The sequence below is a fragment of the Mirounga angustirostris genome, unplaced genomic scaffold (assembly GCF_029215605.1).
Source record: "Mirounga angustirostris isolate CCGP_5_RB_7025 unplaced genomic scaffold, mMirAng1.0.hap1 SCAF_1, whole genome shotgun sequence".
Taxonomy (NCBI): Eukaryota; Metazoa; Chordata; class Mammalia; order Carnivora; family Phocidae; genus Mirounga; species Mirounga angustirostris.
The window spans coordinates 117854755-117881073 of record NW_026991709.1 but is presented as its reverse complement, the minus strand read 5'-3'; the positions used below and the strand labels follow the sequence as shown (position 1 = coordinate 117881073).

At 35.7% G+C, this 26319-nt stretch overlaps 1 protein-coding gene across 7 annotated transcripts in view; it reads left to right on the top strand.

The window, feature by feature from the left end:
* Positions 1-25835, top strand: part of TRPC1 (transient receptor potential cation channel subfamily C member 1) — a 71503-nt gene extending 45668 nt beyond the window's left edge. For all 7 annotated transcript variants that reach the window (XM_045870068.3, XM_045870067.3, XM_064586829.1 and 4 more), the window contains 6 exons: positions 7983-8122; positions 9821-9964; positions 19742-19917; positions 21361-21562; positions 21900-22094; positions 23933-25835. In XM_045870068.3, coding sequence (XP_045726024.1) covers positions 7983-8122; positions 9821-9964; positions 19742-19917; positions 21361-21562; positions 21900-22094; positions 23933-24160 — 1085 coding nt within the window. In that variant the 3' untranslated portion in view covers positions 24161-25835. The remainder of the gene's footprint in view (positions 1-7982; positions 8123-9820; positions 9965-19741; positions 19918-21360; positions 21563-21899; positions 22095-23932) is intronic.
* The last annotated feature ends 484 nt before the right edge of the window (positions 25836-26319 follow it).

The following is a 26319-nucleotide window of genomic DNA, read 5'->3' as shown; positions in this document are numbered from 1 at the left end:
ATATTTTTCTCTCCTGTGTTTCTGCTATTTTATCTAAAATTTAATATTTTAATTTAGGAAGTAATTTATACTTTATCATAGGTAATTCCAAATTGCATCATTATAGAGCTTTCTAGTGTGAAACTTGTTTATATTGTTTTTTGAATGGGTTAAAAAATATTATACTGAATGGAATCTCTAAGAAGCACTTTTTCCCTCTATTCATTTAAACTACTTCTGAAAGATTGTTATATATATATCTTAGTAATAAAGAAAGGAAATTTTATATCATTTATCTGTAAACTATTGTTTAAATAGTCATGAGAAAGAAAGAATCTTTTCTTTGTTTTGTAAGTAAGATTCACGTTTCCTAAGTCTGTGTAAGGATCAAGTTAAAATTTATATTTCTTAGCAGTGAGTAAAAACTCATTGAACTCAGAGTTATACCACTGTTTGGATAGTGTAAAGATTGCTGCTGTAATGGAATTTCATAATAATGGTAAAACTATTGCTACTTCTTTTTAATCATGATGGCCCTATTTTCAATGACATTATTGAATATTCATGCACATACAATATGATTAATTTTCTAACCATATTCTGCTTCAGTAGAAGAGTGTAATGTGCATTAAGCTAGTAAAATTCCTGGAAGTGTTTTACTTTTCTCAGCACAGCTTCTGCTTTGAAACCAATAGATCTGAATAAACCTTGCCAAGGACATCTTCTAAGCCTGTTATGTAATTAGATCACTCTGGGTTTCCTTAGGTATGTAGATCTGAACTTGCTCTAAGGAAACATGTAGGAATCATTGGCCTGCTTATCTAAAGGCACTTCCTCATTCAATGTATTATTTCACACAGTGAACGCAGTGACTTTTGACTCACGATGGCTGACTTTTGTACATTTGTTTCTTGTTCTTTTCCTTAGCTTTCCAGGAAAAGTAGGGTTAAATTATAAAAAACACATAGGTAAATGGAAATAATGTGTTGATGAATGCACAGAATATTAGTGGTATCCTTTTACTTAATTTTTTACTGTTAGAATATAATAGAACAGCTAGTATAAAATATATATATATTTAAAGATTTTATTTATATATTTATTTGACAGAGAGAGAGAGAGCACAAGCAGGGAGAAAAGCAGGCCGAGGGAGAGGGAGAAGCAGGTTCCCTGCTGAGCAGGGAGGCCAGTTGTGGGACTCGATCCCAGGACCCTGGGATCATGACCTAAGCCGAAGGCAGATGCTTAACTGACTGAGCCACCCAGGTGCCCCTAAAAATATATTTTTAAAAATTTTGTATATCTACTTTGTCCAAGCACAGGCAAAACTGAGATATGGTATAACTAACTCATGGAGCTTATGGTCTAATTAAGGCAAAACCCCAATAACTTGAAAATTGCACAGATAAATGAAAAAGCACAAATGAGTTAAGTGCTGCTAAGTAAAGGTCATAGAGCTAGGAGAGCAAGCATATTATAAGGGCATCCTACTGAGTCAGAAAAGTTAGAAGAAGGCTTTCTTGAGGAACTGATAAATGAGCTAGATCTAAAAAATAAAAAAGAGTCAACTGAGACAATTAGGAGAGAAGAGTATTCTAGGCTGATATAAAAGTTACGTTCAGAGGCACCATGGCAAGAAGGAGTGTGGCACAAAGAAGGTACTGAGTAAAGGCTGGAGCAGAAAGAACAAGAGAAGCAAAATCCAAGATGAAACTGTAGAAAGGGATGGTACTTCAGACCATAGACAGGCTTGTGGGCCATGTTAAGTAATTTTGACTTTAATGCTAAGAACAATGGAAAACCATTGAAATTTTTAAGTATTTGAGTGACATGATCAGATTTGCCTTTTGTTTTTTTGTTTCTGTATTTCAGATTTGCTTTTGAAAAGATTATTCTGGCTATAGTAGAGAATGGTTAGGAGGATAGGGCTGTGGCAAGAGTGGATGGAGGGAGACCAGAAGGAGGCTGTTGCAGATGAAAGCTGATGGTACCTTGGACTTACAGTGGTTATGATAGAAAAAGAGAGTAGGGAACAGATGTGAGAGATACTTACAAAGTAAAGTCAATAGGACATGGAAATACACAGTATATAGGAGGTGAGGAAGAGTGAGTTTATTAAGCGGTGTAGGTATTTTGGAAGAGTACTTGGTTTTGGGATTTGTGAGAGAGTAGATCCTGACTATGGCTTTGGTTACGTTGAAATTAAAAAGACTTCAAGATATCTAAAAGACAATTAGACATCATTGTCTGGAACTCAAGAGGAAGTCTAAGCTTGAGTTAGCAATGTGTGAATAATCTGCATATAGGTTGTATATGAAATTATGGGCATGAATGAGACACTTGAGAAAGTATAAAATGAGAATAGAGGATGTAGGAGCAGGCCTTGAGGAATCCCAAAATGATGGGATTACAGCTTATAGTGTTGGTTACTAATTCTAAAAAAAATAAAAACAAAAAAAGACCCTAAAATATAGTACATTGGCTAGTGAATGTACTGATTATAATAGTCTAAAATTATTTTGTTCTCTTAATTCAATTCAGAAATATCAAATATGTCAAGTGTATTAGCTTCATTTTCTTGTGAGGTGTTGTGCAGAAGATGGGAAACCACCTGACAGTGGTACTCACTGTTCTTTCACATGTCTGCCTTTTTTTGTTTTTTTTAAAGATTTTATTTATTTATTTGACAGAGAGAGACACAGCAAGAGAGGGAACACAAGCAGAGGGAGTGGGAGAGGGAGAAGCAGGCTTCCCGCAGAGCAGGGAGCCCCATGTGGGGCTCGATCCCAGGACCCTGGGACCATGACCTGAGCTGAAGGCAGATGCTTAACGACTGAGCCACCCAGGCCCCCCTGCCTTTTTTTTTTTTAATCAAAAATCTTGTCCAATTCCTTTTGTAATTGTTGTCAAGAGTTCCTTTTAGTTATAATATTGCATTTTACAGAAATAAAACACTTATTTCTGTAAGCATCTGTTTCAGTTTAATGTTTCAGTGGTACAGTATTTGAGTTAAAAAAAAGAATGGTTTAACATTTTCAGATAGTTTTTATGTATTCATTTTAAATAGAAGCTCATCTAAGTGGAATTTTTAAAAGTATTTTCCCTGTCAGATCTGCAAATATTTAAAAATGGTTTTCTGCATAAAATACGGGTACTGTGTAATTAAGATGTTATAAACAGTTTTTCAAGAATGCTTCATGTGCTTCCTAGGGGAATTATTCTGCCTACTGGTAAGCCAGAGGATGATTCTGACTGGCTTAACTTGATCTCCGCCCATATGTTATGTTGCAGCACTCTATTTTTTTATTACTGTATATTCTCCTTAAAAAGATCTTATGAAAGAATTTATCATAAAACTATCCTAGAATATAATATTGTTCTCTGGTACTCCTAGGAATATATTAATTATGGAGGAATTTCTGGTCAAAAAAGGGGAAGGGATTTTTTTTTGGGGGGGGAAGGAATTTTTGTTTGTTTGGGTTTTATTTGTGTATATTTATTCATTTAGCACATTTTTTGAGCAACCACTATGTATTAGGAGCCATCCAGGACATTTAGGACATTGGTTAATAAAAACAAAAATTCTTACTCTTGAAGAATTTCCTCTAAGTGGAGTGAATAAAGTCAGTTGATAATAGACATAATAAGTACACTATACCCAATGTTTAAAAGTGTTAAGTACTAAGGGAAAAGAAAGATAGAAGCAGAGTTAGGGAGTTGGGAGTGGAGGACATGGGGTTTGCAATTTATTAATAGGATGATCAGAGTAGGTGGTAAGCAAAGACGTGAAGTAAAGGAGTTAATCAAATGGATATCTGGGTGAGGAGCTTCCAGTCAGAGGGAAGAGCTGATGTAAACACCCTAACGCAGAAGCCTTGTGTGTTCAGAGGATGGCAAGGAAGCAAAGAGGCCAGTGTGACAAGTAGTGAAAGGAAAGATGGATAGGAGAGAATGCCAGAGGGGAGAAGTGATATAGGGCCTTGCAGGTCATGGTAAAGAAATTACTTTTGACTCTGAGTGACATGAGATAAAAGGGAAGGTGCGGCACCCACTCTGCACAATCAATAGCAGTGATCTTGGGTCCTCGTTGACATTCACACTTGCAGTACACAGTAGGTGGGAACCTGGCCCTGGTTTACTTATTAGCTTTGTAGAAGGGTACAAGACAGGAAAGTACAACATGTCAACATTACAGCTTCAAGTATATCTTTATTGGCAGTTCTTACAAAAGTCTGGGGCTGTTTCCCAGCCCCATTGTGGGCATATTCAGTTGTACGGGATGGACGTGGGCTACCCCAACTACAGAAGCCTCAAATCTAGCGGCAGCTCTACCTCATAAAGCCCAAGAGTGTAGCTCCTCCCACTGCAAGCACATTCTTGAGTGAAGAGAGACATCACACAGAGAAGCTGAGACCTGTGTTTCTCAACATGTCTTTTTTTTTTTAATCTGTTAAGAAGATTATAGATAAAAAATTTTTAAATGTCACAAATAGAGTTAAAGTCAATAAAGAAACACACACTGTTGACTGATGAGTTGACATTGTAAAGATTCACCATCCTGTAAACTTACTAGGTATATTAGAAGCTACCATATTCAAAGTACTCCAGGAAATCATATAGACAATGATTTTTTTTAATAGCAAAATTGGAACACTCATATTAATCATAACACTAATGTAACAAAAAATACTGTTGGGGAATGGACAAATAAGTAGTCAAGCAGCCCATAGAGAAACTAGATTTTATATATATGATATTATATTATTATATACTTCAGTTATGAATTATTTTTTTAAATTTCTTTAAATTCAATTAATTAACATATAGTGTATTATTAGTTTCAGAGGTAGAGTTCAGAGATTCATCAGTTTCAACATGTCTTTTTATAGGCTTGGCTGTGTATACCTTCAGGGTTTGTGAGGCCACTTAGAGTCCTCCCAGTCCAGATGCAATTCCACAGTCAGTGTTGTTTTATAACAATGTTGAACACAGCTGACCTTCCATATTTTTCTTAATGTAGTATGTTTCCAAGGAAATCCTTTAGTAGACAGTAACATAGGTTGAGTTCAGACCTGTAGTTAATCCTATCTCCTCTGGGAGTTACTTCAGAGTTTTGAGAAGGGAAGTAACACTTGCAATTTTTTTGATGCTCAAATCACATGGTTTGGGGCGCCTGGGTGGCTCAGTTGGTTAAGTGACTGCCTTCGGCTCAGGTCATGATCCTGGAGTCCCTGGATCGAGTCCCGCATCGGGCTCCCTGCTCAGCGGGGGGTCTGCTTCTCCCTCTGACCCGCTTCCCTCTCGTGCTCTCTGTCTCTCATTCTCTCTCTCAAATAAATAAATAAAATCTTAAAAAAAAAAAAATCACATGGTTTATTGGATCACTATAAAACATATACTCAGTAACAAGGGAAAAGAGATCTGGGGTAAGTTTACACTTAGGATGGAGTGGAAGGACCACACAACTGAATCCTATGTTTCTTTGGGGTGGGGGGGCGGCAGTTAAGCACCATTATGAGGTGTTATCTTTATTTGAATTTTTTTAAGATTTTATTTATTTATTTGATAGAGAGCATGAGCGCACAAGCAGGGGGAGTGGCAGGCAGAGAGAGGGAGAAGCTCAGCGGGGAGCCCGATGCAGGGCTCGATCCCAGGACCCTGGGATCATGACCTGAGCTGAAGGCAGACGTTTAACCTACTGAGCCACCCAGACGTCACTGTTTGATGTTTTGATGAGACCTATTAAGTGAACTTTATTTATTGTTAATTTTATTTATTTATTTTTTTAGATATTTCAGTTCTCTACAATTTTTTTTGATTAACATAGAATGTATTATTGGTTTCAGAGGTACAGGTTTGTGATTCATCAGTCTTTATAATACCCAGTGCTTATTACATCACTCCTTAATGTCCATCACCCAGTTACCCCATCCTTCCACCTCCCCTCCAGCAACCCTCAGTTTATTTCCTATGATTAAGAATCTCTTATGGTTTGTCTCCCTCTCTGGTTTCATCTTGTTTTATTTTTTCCTCTCTTCCCCTATGATCCTCTGTTTTGTTTCTTAAATTCCACATATCAGTGAGATCATATGATAATTGTCTTTCTCTGATTGACTTATTTCACTTAGCATAATACCCTCTAGTTCCGTCCATGCCATTGCAAATGGCAAGATTTCATTTTTTGATGGCTGTAATATTCCATTGTATATTTATACCACATCTTTTTTTTTAAGATTTTATTTATTTGTCAGAGATATATAGAGAGAGAGCACAAGCAGAGGGAGCAGCAGGCAGAGGGAGAGGGAGAAGCAGGCTCCCCACTGAGCAGGGAGCCTGATGCGGGACTCAATCCCAGGACACTGAGATCATGACCTGAGCCGAAGGCAAATGCTTAACCATCTGAGCCACCCAGGCGTCCCTACCACATCTTTTTTATCCAGTCATCTATCGATGGATATCTGGGCTCTCCCCATAGTTTGGCCATTGTGGATATTGCTGTTACAAACATTGGGGTACAGGTTCCCCTTCAGATCACTACATTTGTATCTTTGGGTACGTACCTAGTAGTGCAATTGCTGGGTGATAGGGTAGCTCTATTTTCAACTTTCTGAGGAACCTCCATACTGGTTTCCAGAGTGGCCAAACCACCTTGCATACCCACCAACAGTGTAGGAGGGTTCCCCTTTCTCCGCATCCTCGCCAATATCTGTCATTTCCTGACTTGTTAATTTTAGCCATTCTGACTGATGCGACGTGGTATCTCATTGAGGTTTTGATTTGGATTTCGCTGATGCCGAGAGATATTGAGCACTTTTTCGTGTTTGTTGGCCATTTGGATGTCTTCTTTGGAAAAATGTCTGCTCATGTCTTCTGCCCATTTCTTGATTAGATTACTTGTTCTTTGGGTGTTGAGTTTGATTAGTTCTTTATAGATTTTGGATACTAGTCCTTTATCTGATAAGACATTTGCAAATATCTTCTCCCATTCTGTTGGTTGTCTTTTGGTTTTGTCGAGTGTTTCCCTTGCTGTGCAAAAGCTTTTTATCTTCATTAAGTCCCAGTAGTTAAAATTGGTGAAAGACCTAAATGTGAGACAGGAATCCATGAAAATCCTAGAGGAGAACACAGGCAGCAACCTCTTCGACCTCAGCCTCAACGCTTGCATTTTTTACAAGGACTACTCTGGTTGCTAAGTTGAGAATAGATTTTAAGGAGACCAGGATAAAAGCAGGGAGACCAGGTAGGCTATTTCAATAATCCAGGCTAGACAGGATGGTTGCTTGAAGTTGAAGAGATTAGTGACAAGGGTTAGATTCTAAATATATTTTGAAAGTAGAGCCAACAGGATTTGCTGTTGCATTGAATGTGTGGATTAAAAGAAATAAGAGTCAAGGATGATTCAAGGAAATTTGGATTGAGCCACTAGAATGATGAAGTTTCTATCAACTGAGAGGGGAAGACTTCAAGGTACAGTGAATTTGGGGGTAGAGATTAAGAGTTCAGTTTGGTATGTTAGGACATCCCATTGGGGATGTAGAGTAGTCAAGTTCGTATACAAGTTGAGTTTAGGAGAGAGGGTTAGAGATATTAATTCTATAAATACAGATTGAGTTTAGAGAGATAAATTTGAAAATCTGCCCATAGATGGTATTTAAAGCCATTAGATTAGACTGGATGAGGTCACTGTAGGAGTGAGCATAATAGAGAAAAGAATCAGGAACTGAGCCTTTGTAGGTGTGTGTGGGTGTTTAGCATCACTTTATTTGTTTTCTTATGCTTGTTTCACATTTATTAAAATTCTTTTATGAGAAAGATATTATATAAAACTTATAGTTATTTTCTTTCAAATTTTGAGAACTTTTTACTAAAAAGTTATTTTTTCTTCTGAATGAAGCTATAGCTGATACGAGTGTTATTTATTTAATATCTTGAGTTTTAAAGTAGTCTTTAGTTTATTATTGAGTTAAGAGCATTATTTGATTTTTTTTCCTTCCTTTTTTTAGGGATGATTTGGTCAGACATTAAAAGACTCTGGTATGAAGGGTTGGAAGACTTTTTGGAAGAATCTCGTAATCAACTCAGTTTTGTCATGAATTCACTTTATTTGGCAACTTTTGCCCTCAAAGTGGTTGCTCACAACAAGGTGACTATTAGCTATGTTAACTGGAGATATAAATGAAGGTTTGTTAGGAAAAACCTGAGATATGGTATCTGTATAACTCAGAGTTACATTGGCCCAAATCTGTATCTGATGTGTTTTCATTTTAAATCTATTCCAGTGTAAGGGAATAATGTGCATTGTTTCCTGCCTTCCAGTAGTTTGAAGGATGTTAATTACCTTTTAATGTTGGTTACCTATTATGTGCCAGGCACTATGGCTGATACTTGCTATACTTTATCTCATTTTATCCTCACAGGGACTCTATGAGACAGATGTCCTTATCCCCATTTTGCAAATAAGGAAAACGAAGCTCAGAGATATTAAATAACTTATCCAAGACCACACAGTAAGAAACCAAGACTGGATTTAAATCCAGGTCTGTCTAGGCATTTTCTTTCTACCAAATGCCGATTCCTTATATCTGAGCTAGGTTCATTTACCTCATTAATGTGTATATATACTTAAAATGAGAACACAAAGTTACTGAAATTGATTAGTGTTAGTTATCTTTATGCATGCTAGAAAAAAGTTGATCTTTAAGAATTCATTCTATAGTGTTTTACCACATTCCAAATCATGATTATTGTCTTCCATAGCTTAAAAAGTGACATAAGTGTGATAATTTTTTGATGTCTCTATTTTTAAAATTTGGAATTTGACAAAAATTTAGTTTTATACACATCTTATAATTTTATGAAGATGTAAGCTCTTCTAAGCCCAGAAAAGGTAACAGATTTTATGTTAACTATCTTTGTTTAAGCCCTGAGTTTAGAATTCTTCTAAGGCGTCACAGTCAAAGAACTGAGAGATATATTTTCTGTTTGTTTGTTTGTTTTTAACTAATTTATAGACTATAGAAAAAAAACTGGTTATCTTATGTCATTTTACTTTATTTTAAAAAAATCTATTCCTTTAAATGATCAGTAGTTTGGAACATGTTTGTAAGGCATTTCTAGTGACCAGAGTTGTGCAATTACTAAGAAAATAAAAATTGGTCATACATAGATAAATGGTTGAGGGTCATTGGTGTCTGACACCAGTCTCTTTAGTTCTAGAAGTGGGGTGCTCATATAATTTTTTATCCAAACCAGGACACTTTGAGAGTGAAATGGGGCATTAATGATTATGCAAGGAAAACTGGTATACAATTTGAGACTATCCAGGCAATTGGAACATGTGGCCACTCTATGTCTGGGTATAATAATGAACTCTCTTTCTTAGTATTTAGAAGGGAGAAGAACTTCTAGGGTTCATTCTAGAAACCTGAGTTAAAGGGCTAGGTTAATTTAATATGATAGCTAATTAACTGAGAGCAAACATACTTAAATTTTACTTAATACTTAAAGTTTGTGTTGTAGAAGTTAAGGAAAACCAGTAAACATTTCATTCATAGAAAGTTTAATAACATTTAAAAAAAATTGCTTAATTTTTTAAAACCTAAGAGTTTCTGAGAAAACCTCTTTATATAGAGTAAGTGATATTGCCTCACATATGTAAAGATCTTTTATTTAGTTAAAATAATGTTATTTGTATTAAAAGAAGAGGACTTTACAAAACATAAAAGGAGAACCCCTGAAAGAGGTATAAATAATTAGTTTTCTTTCAATAGTCAGAATATTTATTTTTATTTTCCTAAACTGAAGGAGCTATTTACCTTTGGCTTTTTCTTCCTAACTTTAGTTTCATGATTTTGCTGACCGGAAGGACTGGGACGCATTCCATCCTACTCTGGTGGCAGAAGGGCTTTTTGCATTTGCAAATGTTCTGAGTTATCTTCGTCTCTTTTTTATGTATACAACAAGCTCCATATTGGGTCCATTACAGGTAAATAATTAATTCTTATTAAAGAATATTTGTTAAATGTCATTATTATATTTTGCTGTTGGTCCACTGGAACATTGTTCTCTCGTGATGTTAAACTTTGCTTTTGATAATAATTAACAGTTGAGAGGACACTGCATTTTCATCTGCTTTGCTTCTGGCTGAATGATAATCTTTTGCTTTCAAGTATTCAAACTTTATTAAGCTCTGGCCCATTGTCCTGCAGCCAACAGACGTAGATTTGTTTAAAATATAGTTTTACTTCAGACAATAGAGGAACATGAAAATCTGCTTTTACCAAAATGAATCTCATATTTAAAATTTTACGTGATAAATATGAGGGAGGTGTTGTGCAAAAAGAATTCATATTTAATGATGATTTTGAAAATAAATAAGCTATATTTTTAAAATACTCTTTCACTTTGTTTAGTAAATATTAAATGTAATAAGTTGGAAAATAGCATATTTAGAACTAACAAGTTTCATAGAGTTCATATGGCCCAGCTTTATACTTTATAGTAGTTTATAGCTCAAGAAATTGAGCTTTTGAGATGGTATGTGATTTGTTCAGAGTAGTATGATTATCATGAGAGTCCAGGACTAAATTCTAGGTCTCTTTACATTAAAGAAAAGACTCATAATTGGTTGAATTTACCCCACAGATTGTAATAATGATTGTTTTTAGGAGGTGGGGATCAACTTTGCTACATGACTAGCTCTAAATATTAATTTTTTCTCAATAAGTTAAAATTTACTAAGAATGTAGATTTTTAAGATTTTTTTTTTTTAATTTATTTGAGATATTGAGACAGAGAGAGCGACAAAGAGCACAAGCAAGGAGGAGAGGAAGAAGCAGGCTCCCCGCTGAGCAGGGAGCCCCATGTGGGGCTCTATTGCAGGATGCTGGGATCATGCCCTGAGCCGAAGGCAGACACTTAACTGACTGAGCCACCCAGGCATCCCAAGAATGTAGATTTTTAAAAACATTTTTAAAGGAGATGTTTTAAATAGAGGGCATAATTACCTTCTCCAAATAGAGATATGAAAATAAAATATGTAGGAAAAACTTGATTTGATTTGGCTTGTGCTATCATCCTGCAACAGTGTTTCCTGAAGTGTGATTTCCTTAACCAAGTCCTATGAGGTGCTCTGACTGAAATAAGTCAGACACACTGCATTCCATATAACTCTTTTGGGAATTCACAGTGCACATTATCACATTAAAGCTTATGAGAAAGAAGTAAAGAAACTTGTTTAACCTTGTTCAAAGGATCATTACATAAACTCATTTAATGTCATACTCAATTTTCATTAGATACGCTCAAGTCTCTGTTTTTTTCCAAAGCAGTAGTATGTGAAACACTGGTTTAGACTATTTGTTATTTTGATTTAATTTTGCTACTAATATCTTCTATGAATGTTTTAGTCAAGATTCAACAGTATTTTTTACATGCATGTTGATTTTTTTTTTTTTTTAGCTGAAAACTGTTGGTATCACCAAGTTTCTATATGGAAAAATTTTTTTATAGATTTCTACAGAGAGTTAAAAAGAAAAAGTATGCTATTCTTAGTGAATTATCGCTTTGTTTCTCTTAGAAATGTTGAGTTGGGTCTTCTGACTTAGTCTCTTCCCAAAAGAACTATAGTTGTGTATACAAATACTGCGTAAGTGGGTATTTGTCATTTCAGATGTTGTGTGTGTTTTTCTCCTCCAGCATGATAATTTATACTATCCTAATAGCCATAGAACTACACATAATTTAGGTGAAGCCAACAAATATTTATTGTGTTCCTATTTTTTAAGAAAGTCTGCAGGTTAATCATAATATATGCTTAAATATTATGATTTAGTTCAGCAAGTGATTTTTTAAAAACTATCTTTATTAAGGTACACTTTGCATACAGTAAAACACACCCATCTTAACTTGATGAGTTTTGCAAATGTGTAAATTTGTTTCATCACCACTATAATCAAGATAGAGAACATGTGCATCACCCCAAAAAGTTTCTTGGTACCTTTTTCATTTAGTACTCCCTTTGCCCTCTCCTCAGGCAGCCATTGCTGGGGTAGGCTAGTCTCAGAACTGAAGGATTTGGAAATACAAATAGAATTAGTATGGTATTACAAAGGAAGCTCCAAGTCTTATATCAAGTCTATATCCTGCAGGAAGAAGGGGGAAAGGCAGAGGGCAAAAGGCAGAAAGCATGGGCCAGCTGTCTTTCTCTTTTTATCAAGAGAGCAATAATTTTTCCTGGAGCCCTACCAAATGTTTCCACTTATAACTCATTGGCCAGAATTTGGTCACATGGTTGTTTGTAGCTACAAGGAAGTCTGATGAGATGAGTACTTTTAATTGAGCATATTGCCTCCCAAGAAATCAAGGTCTGGTTAGTTAGGAAGAGGGCAAAAAATAGATATTGAATAGGAATCTGTAGATTCATATTTTCAGGCTTTTACTTAAAGAAATTTTCAAATAAAGACATTTGTTTTCCAGTGTAGTCTTACTAACATGACAGATTTGTATTGCATAATTCTGCCAAAATATTCTAGAAAAAACTAGAAGATTTATAATACATTTTTCCATTTTGTTCATCATAAGGAACTCAATTAAAATGGAATGATTCAGTTATGAATGTAAAACTAAAAGAAATGCAAAAAGAAAATTGACAGTAAGTTAATTACTTTAGCAAAAGTGTAACATTTTTTCCTTTATGTATATAACCTGCTATGTCAGATAATGTTTTTATGTGATTACTGCAGTTGGTTGTTAAATTTATCTCCATGTACTAACATTTTTTCCTTCCAAATTTCTGCAGATTTAGAAGTTGACAGAATTTTATTTTAACTGGATATATAACCTGTGTTGGGGGTACAGATCTCTTCCTTGGTTAGAATGACCATATTTTATCATCTGAATAGAGACACTTTGGGGAATACTAACTTGGGAAAACAAGTGGAAACTGGGACTATCCTAGGCCAATGAAGGTCACAGGAATGTCATATAGTAGAGTATAAAATGGTTCTATATTCAGCAGTGATTGAATTCTCTATTCTAGTACTTGACAGTTTTAAAATGATTATGTTCATTAAATTTGTAACTTATGTTATAGGTAGACTTTGGAAAGTGACCGTCTACATCTGGCCCTACTTACTTTGTAGCCATCTCTCACTGTACTCATCTCTGTCTCTTCCTGAAATTCTTCTCCATCTCGGCCAAGACCAGTCACTAATCTTACACATGTCCCATGCTCTTCCACTTCCATGTCATTGTTTATGTTATTACCCTGTTTAGAATGTCCCAGCCATCCCTCTGCTTGTTGAAATTTTATTTATTTATTCAACAAACATTTATTGAGTGCCTGGTAGGTCCTGGACACTGAGAACACTAAAATGAGTAAGCTCCAATATCTCCTTAAGGAGCTCACAGTGCATTGAGGGTGACCAGCAACCATGACATTTACAGTGGTAATTGTTGTCATAGCTCAGAAAAGGGGCACTCACTTCAGTTTAAGGCACTTCCCAGAAGAGATGACACTGGAAGTCAGTCTTGAAAGATGAGTTGAGGGGCGCCTGGGTGGCTCAGTTGGTTAAGCGACTGCCTTCGGCTCAGGTCATGATCCTAGAGTCCCGGGATCGAGTCCCGCATCGGGCTCCCTGCTCGGCAGGGAGTCTGCTTCTCCCTCTGACCTTCCTCCCTTTCATGCTCTCTGTCTCTCATTCTCTCTCTCTCAAATAAATAAATAAAATCTTTAAAAAAAAAAAAAAGAAAAAGAAAGATGAGTTGAAAGGAGGTGGGTTAGGGTGTCCCAGGGAGAAGTAACATGTGCTAGCTTCAGGGCTCTTGCCACTGGAAAATCCATTCCTTCACTCCTGCTTCCTGCTAATGAATAACTCCATCCAGTGAACTTGATACCTTGAACCTCTAATGAGCATTTCGTAAAGCTTGTCTTAAATGTGAGACAATTAGAATTTAGCTTGTCTTAAATTCTAGATGATGTTATTTCTACTAAATTAAAAAATCCTTGAGGATGGGGAATACATCTTTATTTTTTCATCTGCACTTTACTCACTGCCTTGCCATAGTAGTTACTTACTGTTTGTAAACTGAATTGAAAAACTGGTTAGAATGGGCTTCAGTAGAGACAAGTGCTGATGGGTATGTGAAAAGAAAAAAGCTGATGGAGAAATAGGACAATATCCTAGCTGTCCCTGGAGCTGCTTGTTCAAAATATGTTCAGCAACCACATTTGTTGGACATTTCATGTGGACCAGGCACTGTGCTGTTTTCCACTTACTTAATCCTCATCACAACCCTTGCTGTTTTTTATTTCCATTTTACAAATGAGGGATCTAAGGCTTAGAAAGTTTCAGTAGTTCACAGAACTAGACAGAGGTAGAGTCAAGAGTTGAACCTGAGTCTCTCTGAATCCACAGACCAACCTGCTCTTTGAAGTTAGCTCTTCTGCTTTTATGAAGGATGTCAGCTAATACACTTCAGCAGATATGAGTCATGGTTGGGCCTAAATCAGTAATGTTTACATTTTAACAAAAAAAGACATGAAGATAGTATCTAAAAATAAAGGTGGCAATTGTAATAATAACAGTTAACATTTGAGCCCTTACTGTGGATACTATTCTAAGATCTTTATTTACATTTATTACCTCATTAAATCCTCACAACCGTTCTAAGAGGCAGACTCTTTTATTTCCATTTTACAGAGGAAGAAACTGAGGCATAGAGACATTAAGTAACTTGCACAAAGTCACACAGCTGGTAAGTAGCTGAATTGGGATTCCAACCCAGGTGGTTTGGCTCCAGAGCTAATGATCTTCACCACTCTGCTAAGTTGCCCTTCTGCTTTCAGTGCTACAGAGTAATATGATTCTCTCATTAACTTTTATTGTACAACACTTCTTTGGGTAGCCTTTAATAATTTACAGATTTCAAAAATTCTTCCTGGTTTTTCCATGTGTTCCAAATAAATTAAACAACCTTTAGCCCTTGTAGTTGGGTCATAAGACAGAAAGGACAAGACAGGACCAACCAGCTGGGTTCAAAATCTTGTTCAGTAACTTATTGCTACTTCATCTCTGTGAGTCTCAGGTTCCGTATCATTGTCATGAGGATTAAATGGATCAGTATGTAGAAGATGCATCTCATAGCAGAGTCCCTGACACATGATGAGTTTTACATAAATGATTAGATCCGTTCCTCCATTCCCTTTATAGTTAGTAGAGTTAACTGTGGCAGACCTGAAACATAGTACAAGGAAACTTGGAAAGTAAATGTAGTGTCTGACACATGAGCACATACTTTATTCCTAGGGAATTATTTGGCTTTACTGGATAATTATTAGATTTGATTTACTGGTCTGTAACACAGAAATGGCACATTGTTGTCCTTTGCAATGAGTAAAGAGCGATTTCAGGTACCTTGCATTTTAGGGTATACTGGGGATAGATATTTTTCTTTTAAGAAGCATAAATGTTACAGTTAGAGGGAAACTTAGAGGTCCTGTAGTCTAGGAATTCCCAAATTGGTGAGGCTCAGTCAGAATCACCAGGGGAGCATATGCAACCTTCATTTCTAAGTCCTAGCCTCAGAGATACTGATTAAATAGATTGGGGTAAAGTCTGGCAAATTTTTAATAGCATGTAGGTAAGTGAGTCTGATGTAGCACATGACCATCCCTTATTTTATAGCTCAGGAAACTAAGGCCCAGCTCATAGTGTTAGAAAAAAAGACTTGGTGCAAAATGTTAATTAACAATTACGGTGTTTTTCCAATATTTATTCATGCATTAAGTCAATAAGCCTGCTATGTGGGGGGAACTGTTACATGAGAACGAAATCCTTCTAAATTGTACACAGCCCCAAATTTTTAATGGGAGAGCTATGATAAAAACCACAAAGTGATGTTTCACAAAATCTCTTGCAAGAAGTGAGAATTGAATTCTACCTCTGCCATCTATTAGTTCTGTTACCCTGAGCAATTCACTAAATCTCCCCGAGCTTCAGTTTGTCACTTGGTAAAATAGAGATAATACTAGCCTTTCCCATACTGCAAGGTAAATAAGAGTACATGATACCTCTTGGAAAATGGTAGAGTTGTATAAAAAGGCATATAAAAAGTAGTTATGTGTTCAACATTTTAACTAATATGCTGGGCTCTGGAGCTTACTGACATTGTGCCTGTTCTTAAAGACTACTAGAAGATACAAACATACATATTGGTATAAAGTGAAAAATAGTATTTTAGAGATTATGGACAGAGCACTTTGGAGGAAAATGAGGCAGTGCTTGGAGAGAGTCAGGTAAGCTTCTTAGGGTGACATTTGATCTGGGCCTTGAAGGGATGAGAAGCTTGCCTGGCAAAGACCAGGGAGTTACATGTGTGAAAACATGGAGTCCTAAAAGCATGGCATGCTCAGACAAGACAGGATGTCTTTTGTACTTAGACAGTGGGTGGCCACTGGGGAGATGAGGCTGAAAAAATAGACTGGGCTGGACTCTGAAGTTCTCTGTGCCAGGAATTTGAATATTATCATACATGCAAAAGAGGTTTTGAGCATGAATGCTTGATTAGATAGAACTTTTAGACAGGTAGGGTGCCTGGGTGGCTCAGTCGGTTAAGTGTCCGACTCTTGATCTTGGCTCAGGTCGTGATCTCAGGGTCGTGAGATCGAGCCTCTCACACCCAGCTAGTGCTCAGCAAGGAATCAGCTTGGGATTCTCTCTCCCTCTGCTCCTCCTTCCCACTCGTGTGGGTGCTCTCTCTTTCTCTCTCTCATAAATAAATAAATAAAAATCTTTTTTTTTTTTTTTTTTAAAGAACTTTTAGACAGGTCATTATGGCTTTTTCTGGAGAAAGATTTGGAAGGAGAATGACTAGACGTTGTCATTATTATTGCTTCGTTAGCAAGTTTTATAATTTAACACTTGCTGTGAACCCTAATGATACCAGTCTTTGCCCTCTCAGGCATTTGGCATGTTTTTGCTGTTCTACACAGTACTCTCTGTAGAGGACTTTGCCTCTTTTAAATTACTTCCTAAGGCTAAATCTCCAGTAGCATTAACATATCAGAAGATATGATCCTTATAGTGCCTCAGTATTTCTGTTTTTCTGCAAAAGGATGTGTTAATTTTTGGTCTCACAAGCAGTATAAAAGCAGACTGTTTCACCACATTGAATAGCATTTGGTGCCAAGTTACACTATCTTAGTAGTTTGCTTTCATTTCCGTTTTTCTGATTACTGGGAAAGATGTATATATATTTTTCTCTGTGTGTACCAGTATTAACTCTATGTAAACTTCAGTATTGATATTTTAATTACCTTTTTCTTTTCATTTCTTAATTTTCCTATTTCTTGAGTAAAAATGCCAAGTAGTTTAAAATAAGTAAATGTTTTCAAAAGCATGATTATTATTTTTACAAATAAATAAGCCTCATAATGTCTCAGACTAAAATAGATTTACTGTTTTTAAATTTTGCCTTTCACATGAATGTTTGGTTAGTGTGCTCTTTCAGTTGATGCTCACCTCAGTGATATCCACTGTAGCTAGTTTTGATTCTTCCATCTTATGTAAGAACTAATATGCTTTTAAAGAACAGACCTTGAAGTTTGTGGGTTTTTTTCATTAAATATTGTTCATCTTGGTACTGAAATTGGATTATACTTACTCTTTAAAACTTAGTAATGTTAGGGGCGCCTGAGTGGCTCAGTTGGTTAAGTGTCCGACTCTTCATTTCAGCTCAGGTCATGATCTCATGGTCATGTAATTGAGCCCTGCCTACAGTTTCTTGCTCAGCAGGGAGTCTGCTTGAGGATTCTCTCTCCCTCTCCCTTCGCTCCTCCCCTCGCTTGCTCTCTTTCTAAAATAAATAAATAAATATTTTTTAAAAATACCAACTTAGTCATGTTAAATTAAGCCTTCTCTTTTGGACTAAATTTTTTAAATTAAACAAATAACATCATACATGGTCACTCTTGGGAAACCCTATTTACCCATAAGTTTACTTACAGTGTCTTAAGTTTTCTTCAAAGGCAGTCTTTTCATAGTTATCTAAAGCAGTTACTGCATTCTTACTGTCCTAACTTATTAAGTTCTCTAGTTGCATGGCCTGGCTTTATCTAAGCACTCACAGTCTGAATAAATTATTTCTTTTCCAAGGTGATTCAGTAGAAAGCTATGATTGACTAAGAGGGAAATGTATTTCTTCTCTTTGTCACACATTTCATGCTTGCTGAATCTAAAAGCTCTCTATTTCTTCTCTCAGAATTTTGCAAGGGGAAGTGAGGGAAGCATAAGACTTCTAAAAGTACCATATGGCCTAGTCACACGTGCAACTCAGGCATACTGGACCTCTCCAGAGTCCGGGTCACCAGCTTATGGTGTGCCTAAAAAATTTTAGCACGCCTCTTCTATTTAATTACCTGGCTGACTTTAGTGGGTTAGAGGGGTTTGGCCACTTGCTTGTCGCTGCCATTTTGTATCATTGGTAAATGGTATATATTATTTCGGCAGGTTTGAAACAGTGAGAAATTTTATTTGAAGCTGGATTTAATTAACTATATAAAACTGACCTGTAAATCTTGAGGAAGGATTATTTTTAAACGCTATTTTTTGTATTGTAAAAGTAATAAATGCATATAGTAAAGAAAAATCAAAGGAAAAAAGTCTGCCTTCTAACCCCTAGTCCTACCTTCCATAGATAAGCACTGTTAACAGTTTCTTGTGTAAACTTCCAGGACTTCCCTGTGCACATTAAATCCTGTCTATATGAAAATATATACCTGATTTATCCTTTAAAAAATTAGAAACAGTAGCTGTTATAATACTGTTCTATACCCTGCTTTTTTGACCTACTATTTTATAGACATTTTTCTGTGCCAGCACATAGAGATATACTTCATTCTTTTTAACAATATTTAGGATGTTCGAATTTTTTTGCTCCCTCTAACAGTGCTACAGTGAAAATCCTTGTATATACACACATCTTAGCGTATTTCTTACCTATTGGCTAAATTCCAAGGGATAGAATTGCTGGGTCAAAAAGGTAATGTCAAATTATTCTTCAAATTTGTATGCTAACTTAAATACCAGGAATTTATGAAAAATGCCTACTTCCCAGATTTTTAAGGAGTATTGGAGGACAATGAAATTAGGCTTGAATAAAGCTTCCAGACGCACTTCACAAGTCTACATTACAATAGGTACCCATATACTAAACCTACTCATTTGGCTTGTACACATAATATTTTCTTATAATTTATCTAAAATGAAAGAAAATTGACCACCTTGGCAAAAGAAATTAGGGCAATCCTGGAGGAGGAAATGCCATCTTATGGGACTTGGTCACAAAAATCAAATACTTTATGTCATATGATTTTATATTTGTAAATTTTAAGAAGCTATAAATATAAGCATTTATTTCCCTTTAGGCTTGAGCAAAGAATTTTCCTTTTATTCCTTGCAAATAGGCTTTTCTTAAATCTCCATGTCTCAGCCTCTAACTTCATCACAGCAATGGCCTCTGCACACCTGGTCCAGATTCAGTTGTGCCATCCAGTACTTACAGTGCTGGCATGCTTAGAATGGCTTTTTGTTGGGCAACGAGACTTTTGATGTTTTAAAAGTATGAAACTATCTTAACCAGATGGAATAAAAGGAGTAGACTGTGGATCATATGTTTGTTTTACTTTTATTGCCTAGTCATTTAATATTTACTATTTTGTTCCTGATAATTTTAACCAACACCTATATAATATATTCCACAGATTTCAATGGGACAGATGTTACAAGATTTTGGAAAGTTTCTTGGGATGTTCCTTCTTGTTTTGTTTTCTTTCACAATTGGACTGACACAACTGTATGATAAAGGCTATACCCCAAAAGAACAGAAGGACTGTGTCGGCATCTTCTGTGAACAGCAAAGCAATGATACCTTCCATTCGTGAGTGTCTTTTAAAATTTTTAGTAAATATATTTCTCTCTTTCTATTGTGTTGTATATGAATTAGTACCTAGAGAAATAGAACTTCAAATTTTCTCTAAGACATTCTTTTTTAATAAGAAGTACTTATTTTTCATGAATCATTTGATAGTTATCTTTATAAGTAGAATCTTAAGTAATTAGTAGGCATGAAATCGTACATTGTTTCCCCCACTGCAGTCTGTTTTAACAGAGGAACTCGTGGCATTTTGCACACTGTTAGCATTTTGGGCAGGACAGTTTTCTGTCCTGTATATTGCAAGACATTCAACATCTCTGCCCTTCACATAGTAAATGTCAGTAGCAACTGTCCATCATTGTTACAGCCAAAACAATCTCTTGTATTTTCAACACTTAGTAGGAGGGCACTAGAATTGAGAATCATTAGAGCTTCATCAACAATTTTTTCTTTGATTTGCTGTATCATAAGAAATTGAATAATCAGTTGTGAGGGAGAGAAAATACCTCCCCTCATTTTAAAATAACATAATGGAGAAGGGGTGTGGAATTACTCATTTGTTGTGTTGCTGTTATGTACCAACTATTCTTTAGATACTCGCATGTCATCTTATTTAAGGAATAAGATTAAGTTAATAATAAGTATTCATTTAACACCTTCTGCGTAACAGACACTGTTCGAAGTGCTGAGTGAATGAAGTACTAGTGAACAAAACTACCTCATGGAGCTTATATTCTATTAGAGTGAGATGATATAGGCAATAAAAAGAGAAATAAAATATATAGTATATTATGCAATAAAAGGGGCTAAAGAGACAAAGCTTGGGCCAGGGAGGATTTATGTGTGAGAGGGTGCAGTTTTAGATAGGAGACTGGGGAAAGCCCCACAGAGATGATATTCAAGTAAAGATATGAAGCTGATGAAGGATCAAGACATAAAGAAGATGGCTGGAGGAAGAGCATTAGCAGATAGAGGGAATGGCAAAGGCAAATGCCCTGAGATGGGAGTGTGGCTGGCAAGTTCAGGGAAAAGCCAGGAGGCCAGTGTGGTTGGGATGTAGTGAAGCTGAGGGAAAGTTGTAGGAGATGTAGAACCTTGTTGATACCTGTAAGTACTTTGGGCTCTTGAGATTGAGAGCCATTTGAAGTTTTTGAGCAGAGAAGTGGCAACTTGAATTAGGCATTAACAGTGTCTTAGCGGCTGCTTTGTTGAGAATAGACAGAAAAGCAGTAAGAGGTTAAACAAAAATAGTTTATCCTCCTTTTGAGTCTGTTTCTTTGTTTAAGGAAGGCATATCTGTACCATTGGGTTCAACTTCATTCATTTTATAAAGTATTATTCTTAGATTATCAATATTTTATGGAATGTTGATATAAATGAATTCTTCATTTTTGCTAATTAATCTCTTTAATTTCCTTTTAAACAGAAATGTAATTGTCTTTACAGGTTCATTGGCACTTGCTTTGCTTTGTTCTGGTATATTTTCTCCTTAGCACATGTGGCAATCTTTGTCACAAGATTTAGTTACGGAGAAGAATTGCAGTCCTTTGTTGGAGCTGTTATTGTTGGGACGTACAATGTTGTGGTTGTGATCGTGCTTACCAAGCTGCTGGTGGCAATGCTTCATAAAAGCTTCCAGTTGATAGCAGTAAGTGTTCATTCTTTTAAAACTTTATATTCTTTCAGATCATACCAAATGTATGCAGTAGATAAGGCAGCCAAAGATTATAAGAATTAAGAATTAGTATTATTTTTAAATTAAATATAGATTTTTAAAATGTAAGTAATGTATATTAACTGCAAATCTTGAACCAAATTTTTATGTACAAGGTGAACAAACATTTGGACAGCATAAAATGATATCTCTCTTTCTCTCCTCCCCCCCACCTTTCTCCCTTGCTCCTTCTGCCCTCCCCTCCCCCGTGTGTGTGTGTGTGTGTGTGTGTGTTCATATTCTATATTGCTTTTTCATTTGCCTCTTACAGAATCATGAAGACAAAGAATGGAAGTTTGCTCGAGCAAAGTTATGGCTTAGCTACTTTGATGACAAATGTACATTACCCCCACCTTTCAACATCATTCCTTCACCAAAGACTATTTGCTATATGATTAGTAGCCTCAGTAAGTGGATTTGCTCTCATACATCAAAAGGCAAGGTTAAACGGCAAAACAGTTTAAAGGTAAGAAATTAAAATTGTAGGGCGCCTGGGTGGCTCAGTCATTAAGCGTCTGCTTTCAGCTCAGGTCATGATCCCAGGGTCCTGGGATCGAGCCCCTCATCGGGCTCCCTGCTCAGCGAGAAGCCTGCTTCTCCCTCTCCCACTCCCCCTGCTTGTGTTCCCTCTCTCGCTGTGTCTCTCTGTCAAATAAATAAATAAAATCTTAAAAAAAAAAAAAGAAATTAAAATTGTAACTTGGAAGTTTTAACAGTTCCTAATATCAGATGTTTACTAAAGTGTAAATATGTCCTAGGCCTCTTTAAGACCTAGGACTATCTACTTTTTTTCACTCATATATCCCTAATGCATGGCATATTATCTAACATAAAGTAAGGATTTGATATGTGAGAGGAGAGAGCTGTAATTTTTTTTCATGAACTCTTATCTCACAGCTTTAAAACATGGAAAATATTTAGAATACCTATTCTGTCAGCATAGATAAAGATTGACTACTAGAGCCATCTCATATTTTTCAGTTCTTCTTGAAAGTTATTCAGTACATAAATAGTTCAATACATGTTGCCATAAACCAGAGTTTGGCAGACTTTTCCAGTAAGGGGCCAGATAATAAATATTTTGGACTTTGCAGACTGAGACAAAATCAAAGATGTTACATGAATATAACAAGTAATATTATAAGAAAGAATACAAATATCCATAAATTTTTTTTTTTAAAGATTTTATTTATTTATTTGAGACAGAGAGAATGAGAGAGAGAGAGCACATGAGAGGGGGGAGGGTCAGAGGGAGAGGCAGACTCCCCGCCGAGCAGGGAGACCGATGCGGGACTCGATCCCGGGACTCCAGGATCATGACCTGAGCCGAAGGCAGTCGCTTAACCAACTGAGCCACCCAGGCGCCCTCCATAAAATTTTTATTGGTGAAATTAAAAGTATAATATTAATTGAGTAATAATTTTTTTGTTATACAGATCTAATGTAAAGAATGGAATTCCATTTTGGGGAGGGAAATAACATTTTGTTTAATTGGGGTTCAAAATTAGTGTTCCCTATCATCAAATTAATTACAAATATTCATCTGTAAAAACCATTCTTAGCTTACACAGGCCATAAAAAAATAGTAAGTGGGCCATGTTTGGCCTGTGGGTTGTGGTTTGCTAATCTTTCCTATAAACTGAAGATTCCTAAGACTATTGTTAAATCAAGAAAAGCATCCAGGTGAATGAATAACAAAACGTGCAGGCCGTATTTGTTTTAAGTAAGTGTTGGATATTACTTTGTAACACATAATGCCAAAAATACAGTCTAATAAAACACGTGTCTGTGTCTGTGTCTGTGTCTGTGAATATTTTTTAAAAACCCACCTCATGGGCGCCTGGGTGGCTCAGTTGGTTAAGCGACTGCCTTCGGCTCAGGTCATGATCCTGGAGTCCCTGGATTGAGTCCCGCATCGGGCTCCCTGCTCGGCGGGGAGTCTGCTTCTCCCTCTGACCCTCCCCCCTCTCATGTGGTTGCTCTCTCTCATATTCTCTCTCTCAAATAAATAAATAAAATCTTTAAAAAAAAAAAAACCCACCTCATTTAGGGACACCTGGGTGGCTCAGTTGATTAAGCGTCTGCCTTCCGCTCAGGTCATGATCCCGGAGTCCTGGGATCAAGTCCCCCATCAGGCTCCCCGCTCAGCGGGGAGCCTGCTTCTCCCTCTGCCTGCCGCTCCCCCTGCTTGTGCTCTCTCTCTCTCTGACAAATAAATAAATAAATCTTAAAAAAAAACCAACCCACCTCATTTAAATATGGTTTATGTCCATTGTTAATACCATGCAATTGTTTGTTTTGAAGGAATGGAGAAATCTGAAACAAAAGAGGGATGAGAACTACCAAAAAGTGATGTGCTGCTTGGTGCATCGTTACCTGACATCCATGAGGCAGAAGATGCAAAGTACAGATCAGGCAACTGTGGAAAACCTAAATGAACTACGCCAAGATCTGTCAAAATTCCGAAACGAAATAAGGGATTTACTTGGCTTTCGGACTTCTAAATATGCTATGTTTTATCCAAGAAATTAACCATTTTCTAAACCATGGGTGAATAATTTTCAATAATAATTCTAGAAGACTGCATTTGCATAATTTGTGACTAAATAAGATATCTATTGAAATTAAAATGGAAAATTATGTAAAAGCCATTCTTTAAAATATTTGTAGCATAAATACATTATGTAAAATATGTATATAGAATTAATTTTTTTAAATCCTCTGTTAGTAGCTTTTGCAGGAGCGAAACAGATTAAGTAGATAGGTTTTGTTAGCATGCTGCTTGGTTTTCTTACTTGAACAGTGCTTTAAATTTTTTTTTATGTTTAAGAAGGGCAGTTATAATTGTACACATTGCCAGAAGGTTTTGTAAAATGAAGATCAGCAGCTGTGGGCTGATCTCCATCCATGGGACACACCTGAAATGTAGTAAGTCATGGTTTTTAAAATCTGTTTTAGGAGTTCACATGTAGTTCAGTATTTATTGTTCAGGAGTATAGTTTTATCTAAAATAATAGTCTATTTTTTTAATTTTATTATAATCTTATGTAACAAAGAAAAGCCCTAATGGATGTTTGAATCTATTTATGTCTCTATAAATTTAAATTCACTTCAGTTTTTGTTATTGTAATATATTTACTTTTACATGGTTGTAATCACTTTATATTTTTTATTTTGTTTTTCTCACTTAATAGTATTTTATATATACATTTCCATGTATTGATATAGTCCACATATTTAAATTTTTATAGAATTATATATAGTTTTTGAAAAATATAGTTAGACTTTTCATTTTATAGCAATTAAGTATTTGAGTATGTTTATAGGTTTGCAGAAGTACTTCACTAAGGTTAGGCATTTGGTGGCTTTTAATTTTTCTTTAGCATAATAGTGCTATAATTTTTTTCAGGTTGGAGTGACTGTTCATAGTTATAAAGCCAAACCAAAATAAGGAGTTAGAAGATACTTTATCTTATGTGGTCACAGCCTGTTTTGTTTTTGTAAACACTGGAAGACCCCTTAATGCAAGGATTTATTTTATATTTGGACTAAGGTTCTTGAACTAATCTCCCACAGTATTTTCCACAGAATTTAACATAGCTTCTATAAAAGTGACTTCTTGCTTATTTGTGGATCATTCTTGCTGCTTAAGATGAAAAGCCTTGATTTTTTTTAAATTGGAGAATAAAATATGTATTTAAATTTTTTTCCTGGGTTCATATAAGGGATGTAGTTTAAAAAGTTTCACAGGCTATTGCTTATATTTTCTTGCAGCATTTCCAGTTAAGAGGTTATTAGGTAGATGATTATCTTCTTAACTGAATTTCAGATGGTCTTAAGGCCATAGGGTACAGGTAACCCTTGGTCTCTAAGCACCACCGATCCAGGGATCATTGGCTAAATATACTAGTATTGTGTTTCATCTTGCTTTTTACTTTTTATTTTTTAATTTCCAAGTTGTAAGTGTTCCCTCTTTGGGGAAAATTCTTATGAAAATGTTTATTGTAAAGTTATATATTTTGTCTACAATGGGATTATGCACTTCCCTATTGGGATTTTACATCAGGATTTTTAGTCATTCTAAAAAATACTAATTATTAAATCAAAATATTTATAGAGTACCTACTGTATGCATGAATTACTTATGAGGTATATTTTGAATGACAGCATATTGTAAGAAAAAAGGTAAATAAAACTTGATATTAGATTATAAGTTGGTAGTCTGTTTATTGTATTATCATATACTTTTATACATTTTTATTGAAATATAATTCACCTAGCATAAAATTCACTCTTTTAAAGTGTACAATTCAGTGTTTTTGTTTTTTTAAAATCATGGTAAGAAATGTCTCAAATGTAAAACATCAACATCAGCCCCCTTTGTGCTCCTTTCCACCTCCAGTGGCAGTCACATTGAACTCTTCTAACTATTTCTTATATTTATAAATACCATGTTTTGAAATAATATATTCACACAAAGACCTGTATGTGAACATTTATAGCAGCTTTATTCATGATCCCCAACTGGATCACTGAGAACAACCAAATGTCCATCAACTGGTGAATGGATAAACAAACTGTACATCCATACAGTGGATATTTATTTACTCAGTGATGCAAAATTGTATCAGCCTTCGGTCAGAGAAGCAGAACTACTAGGATATTTGCAGGCATACCTGTATGTTTTTTAT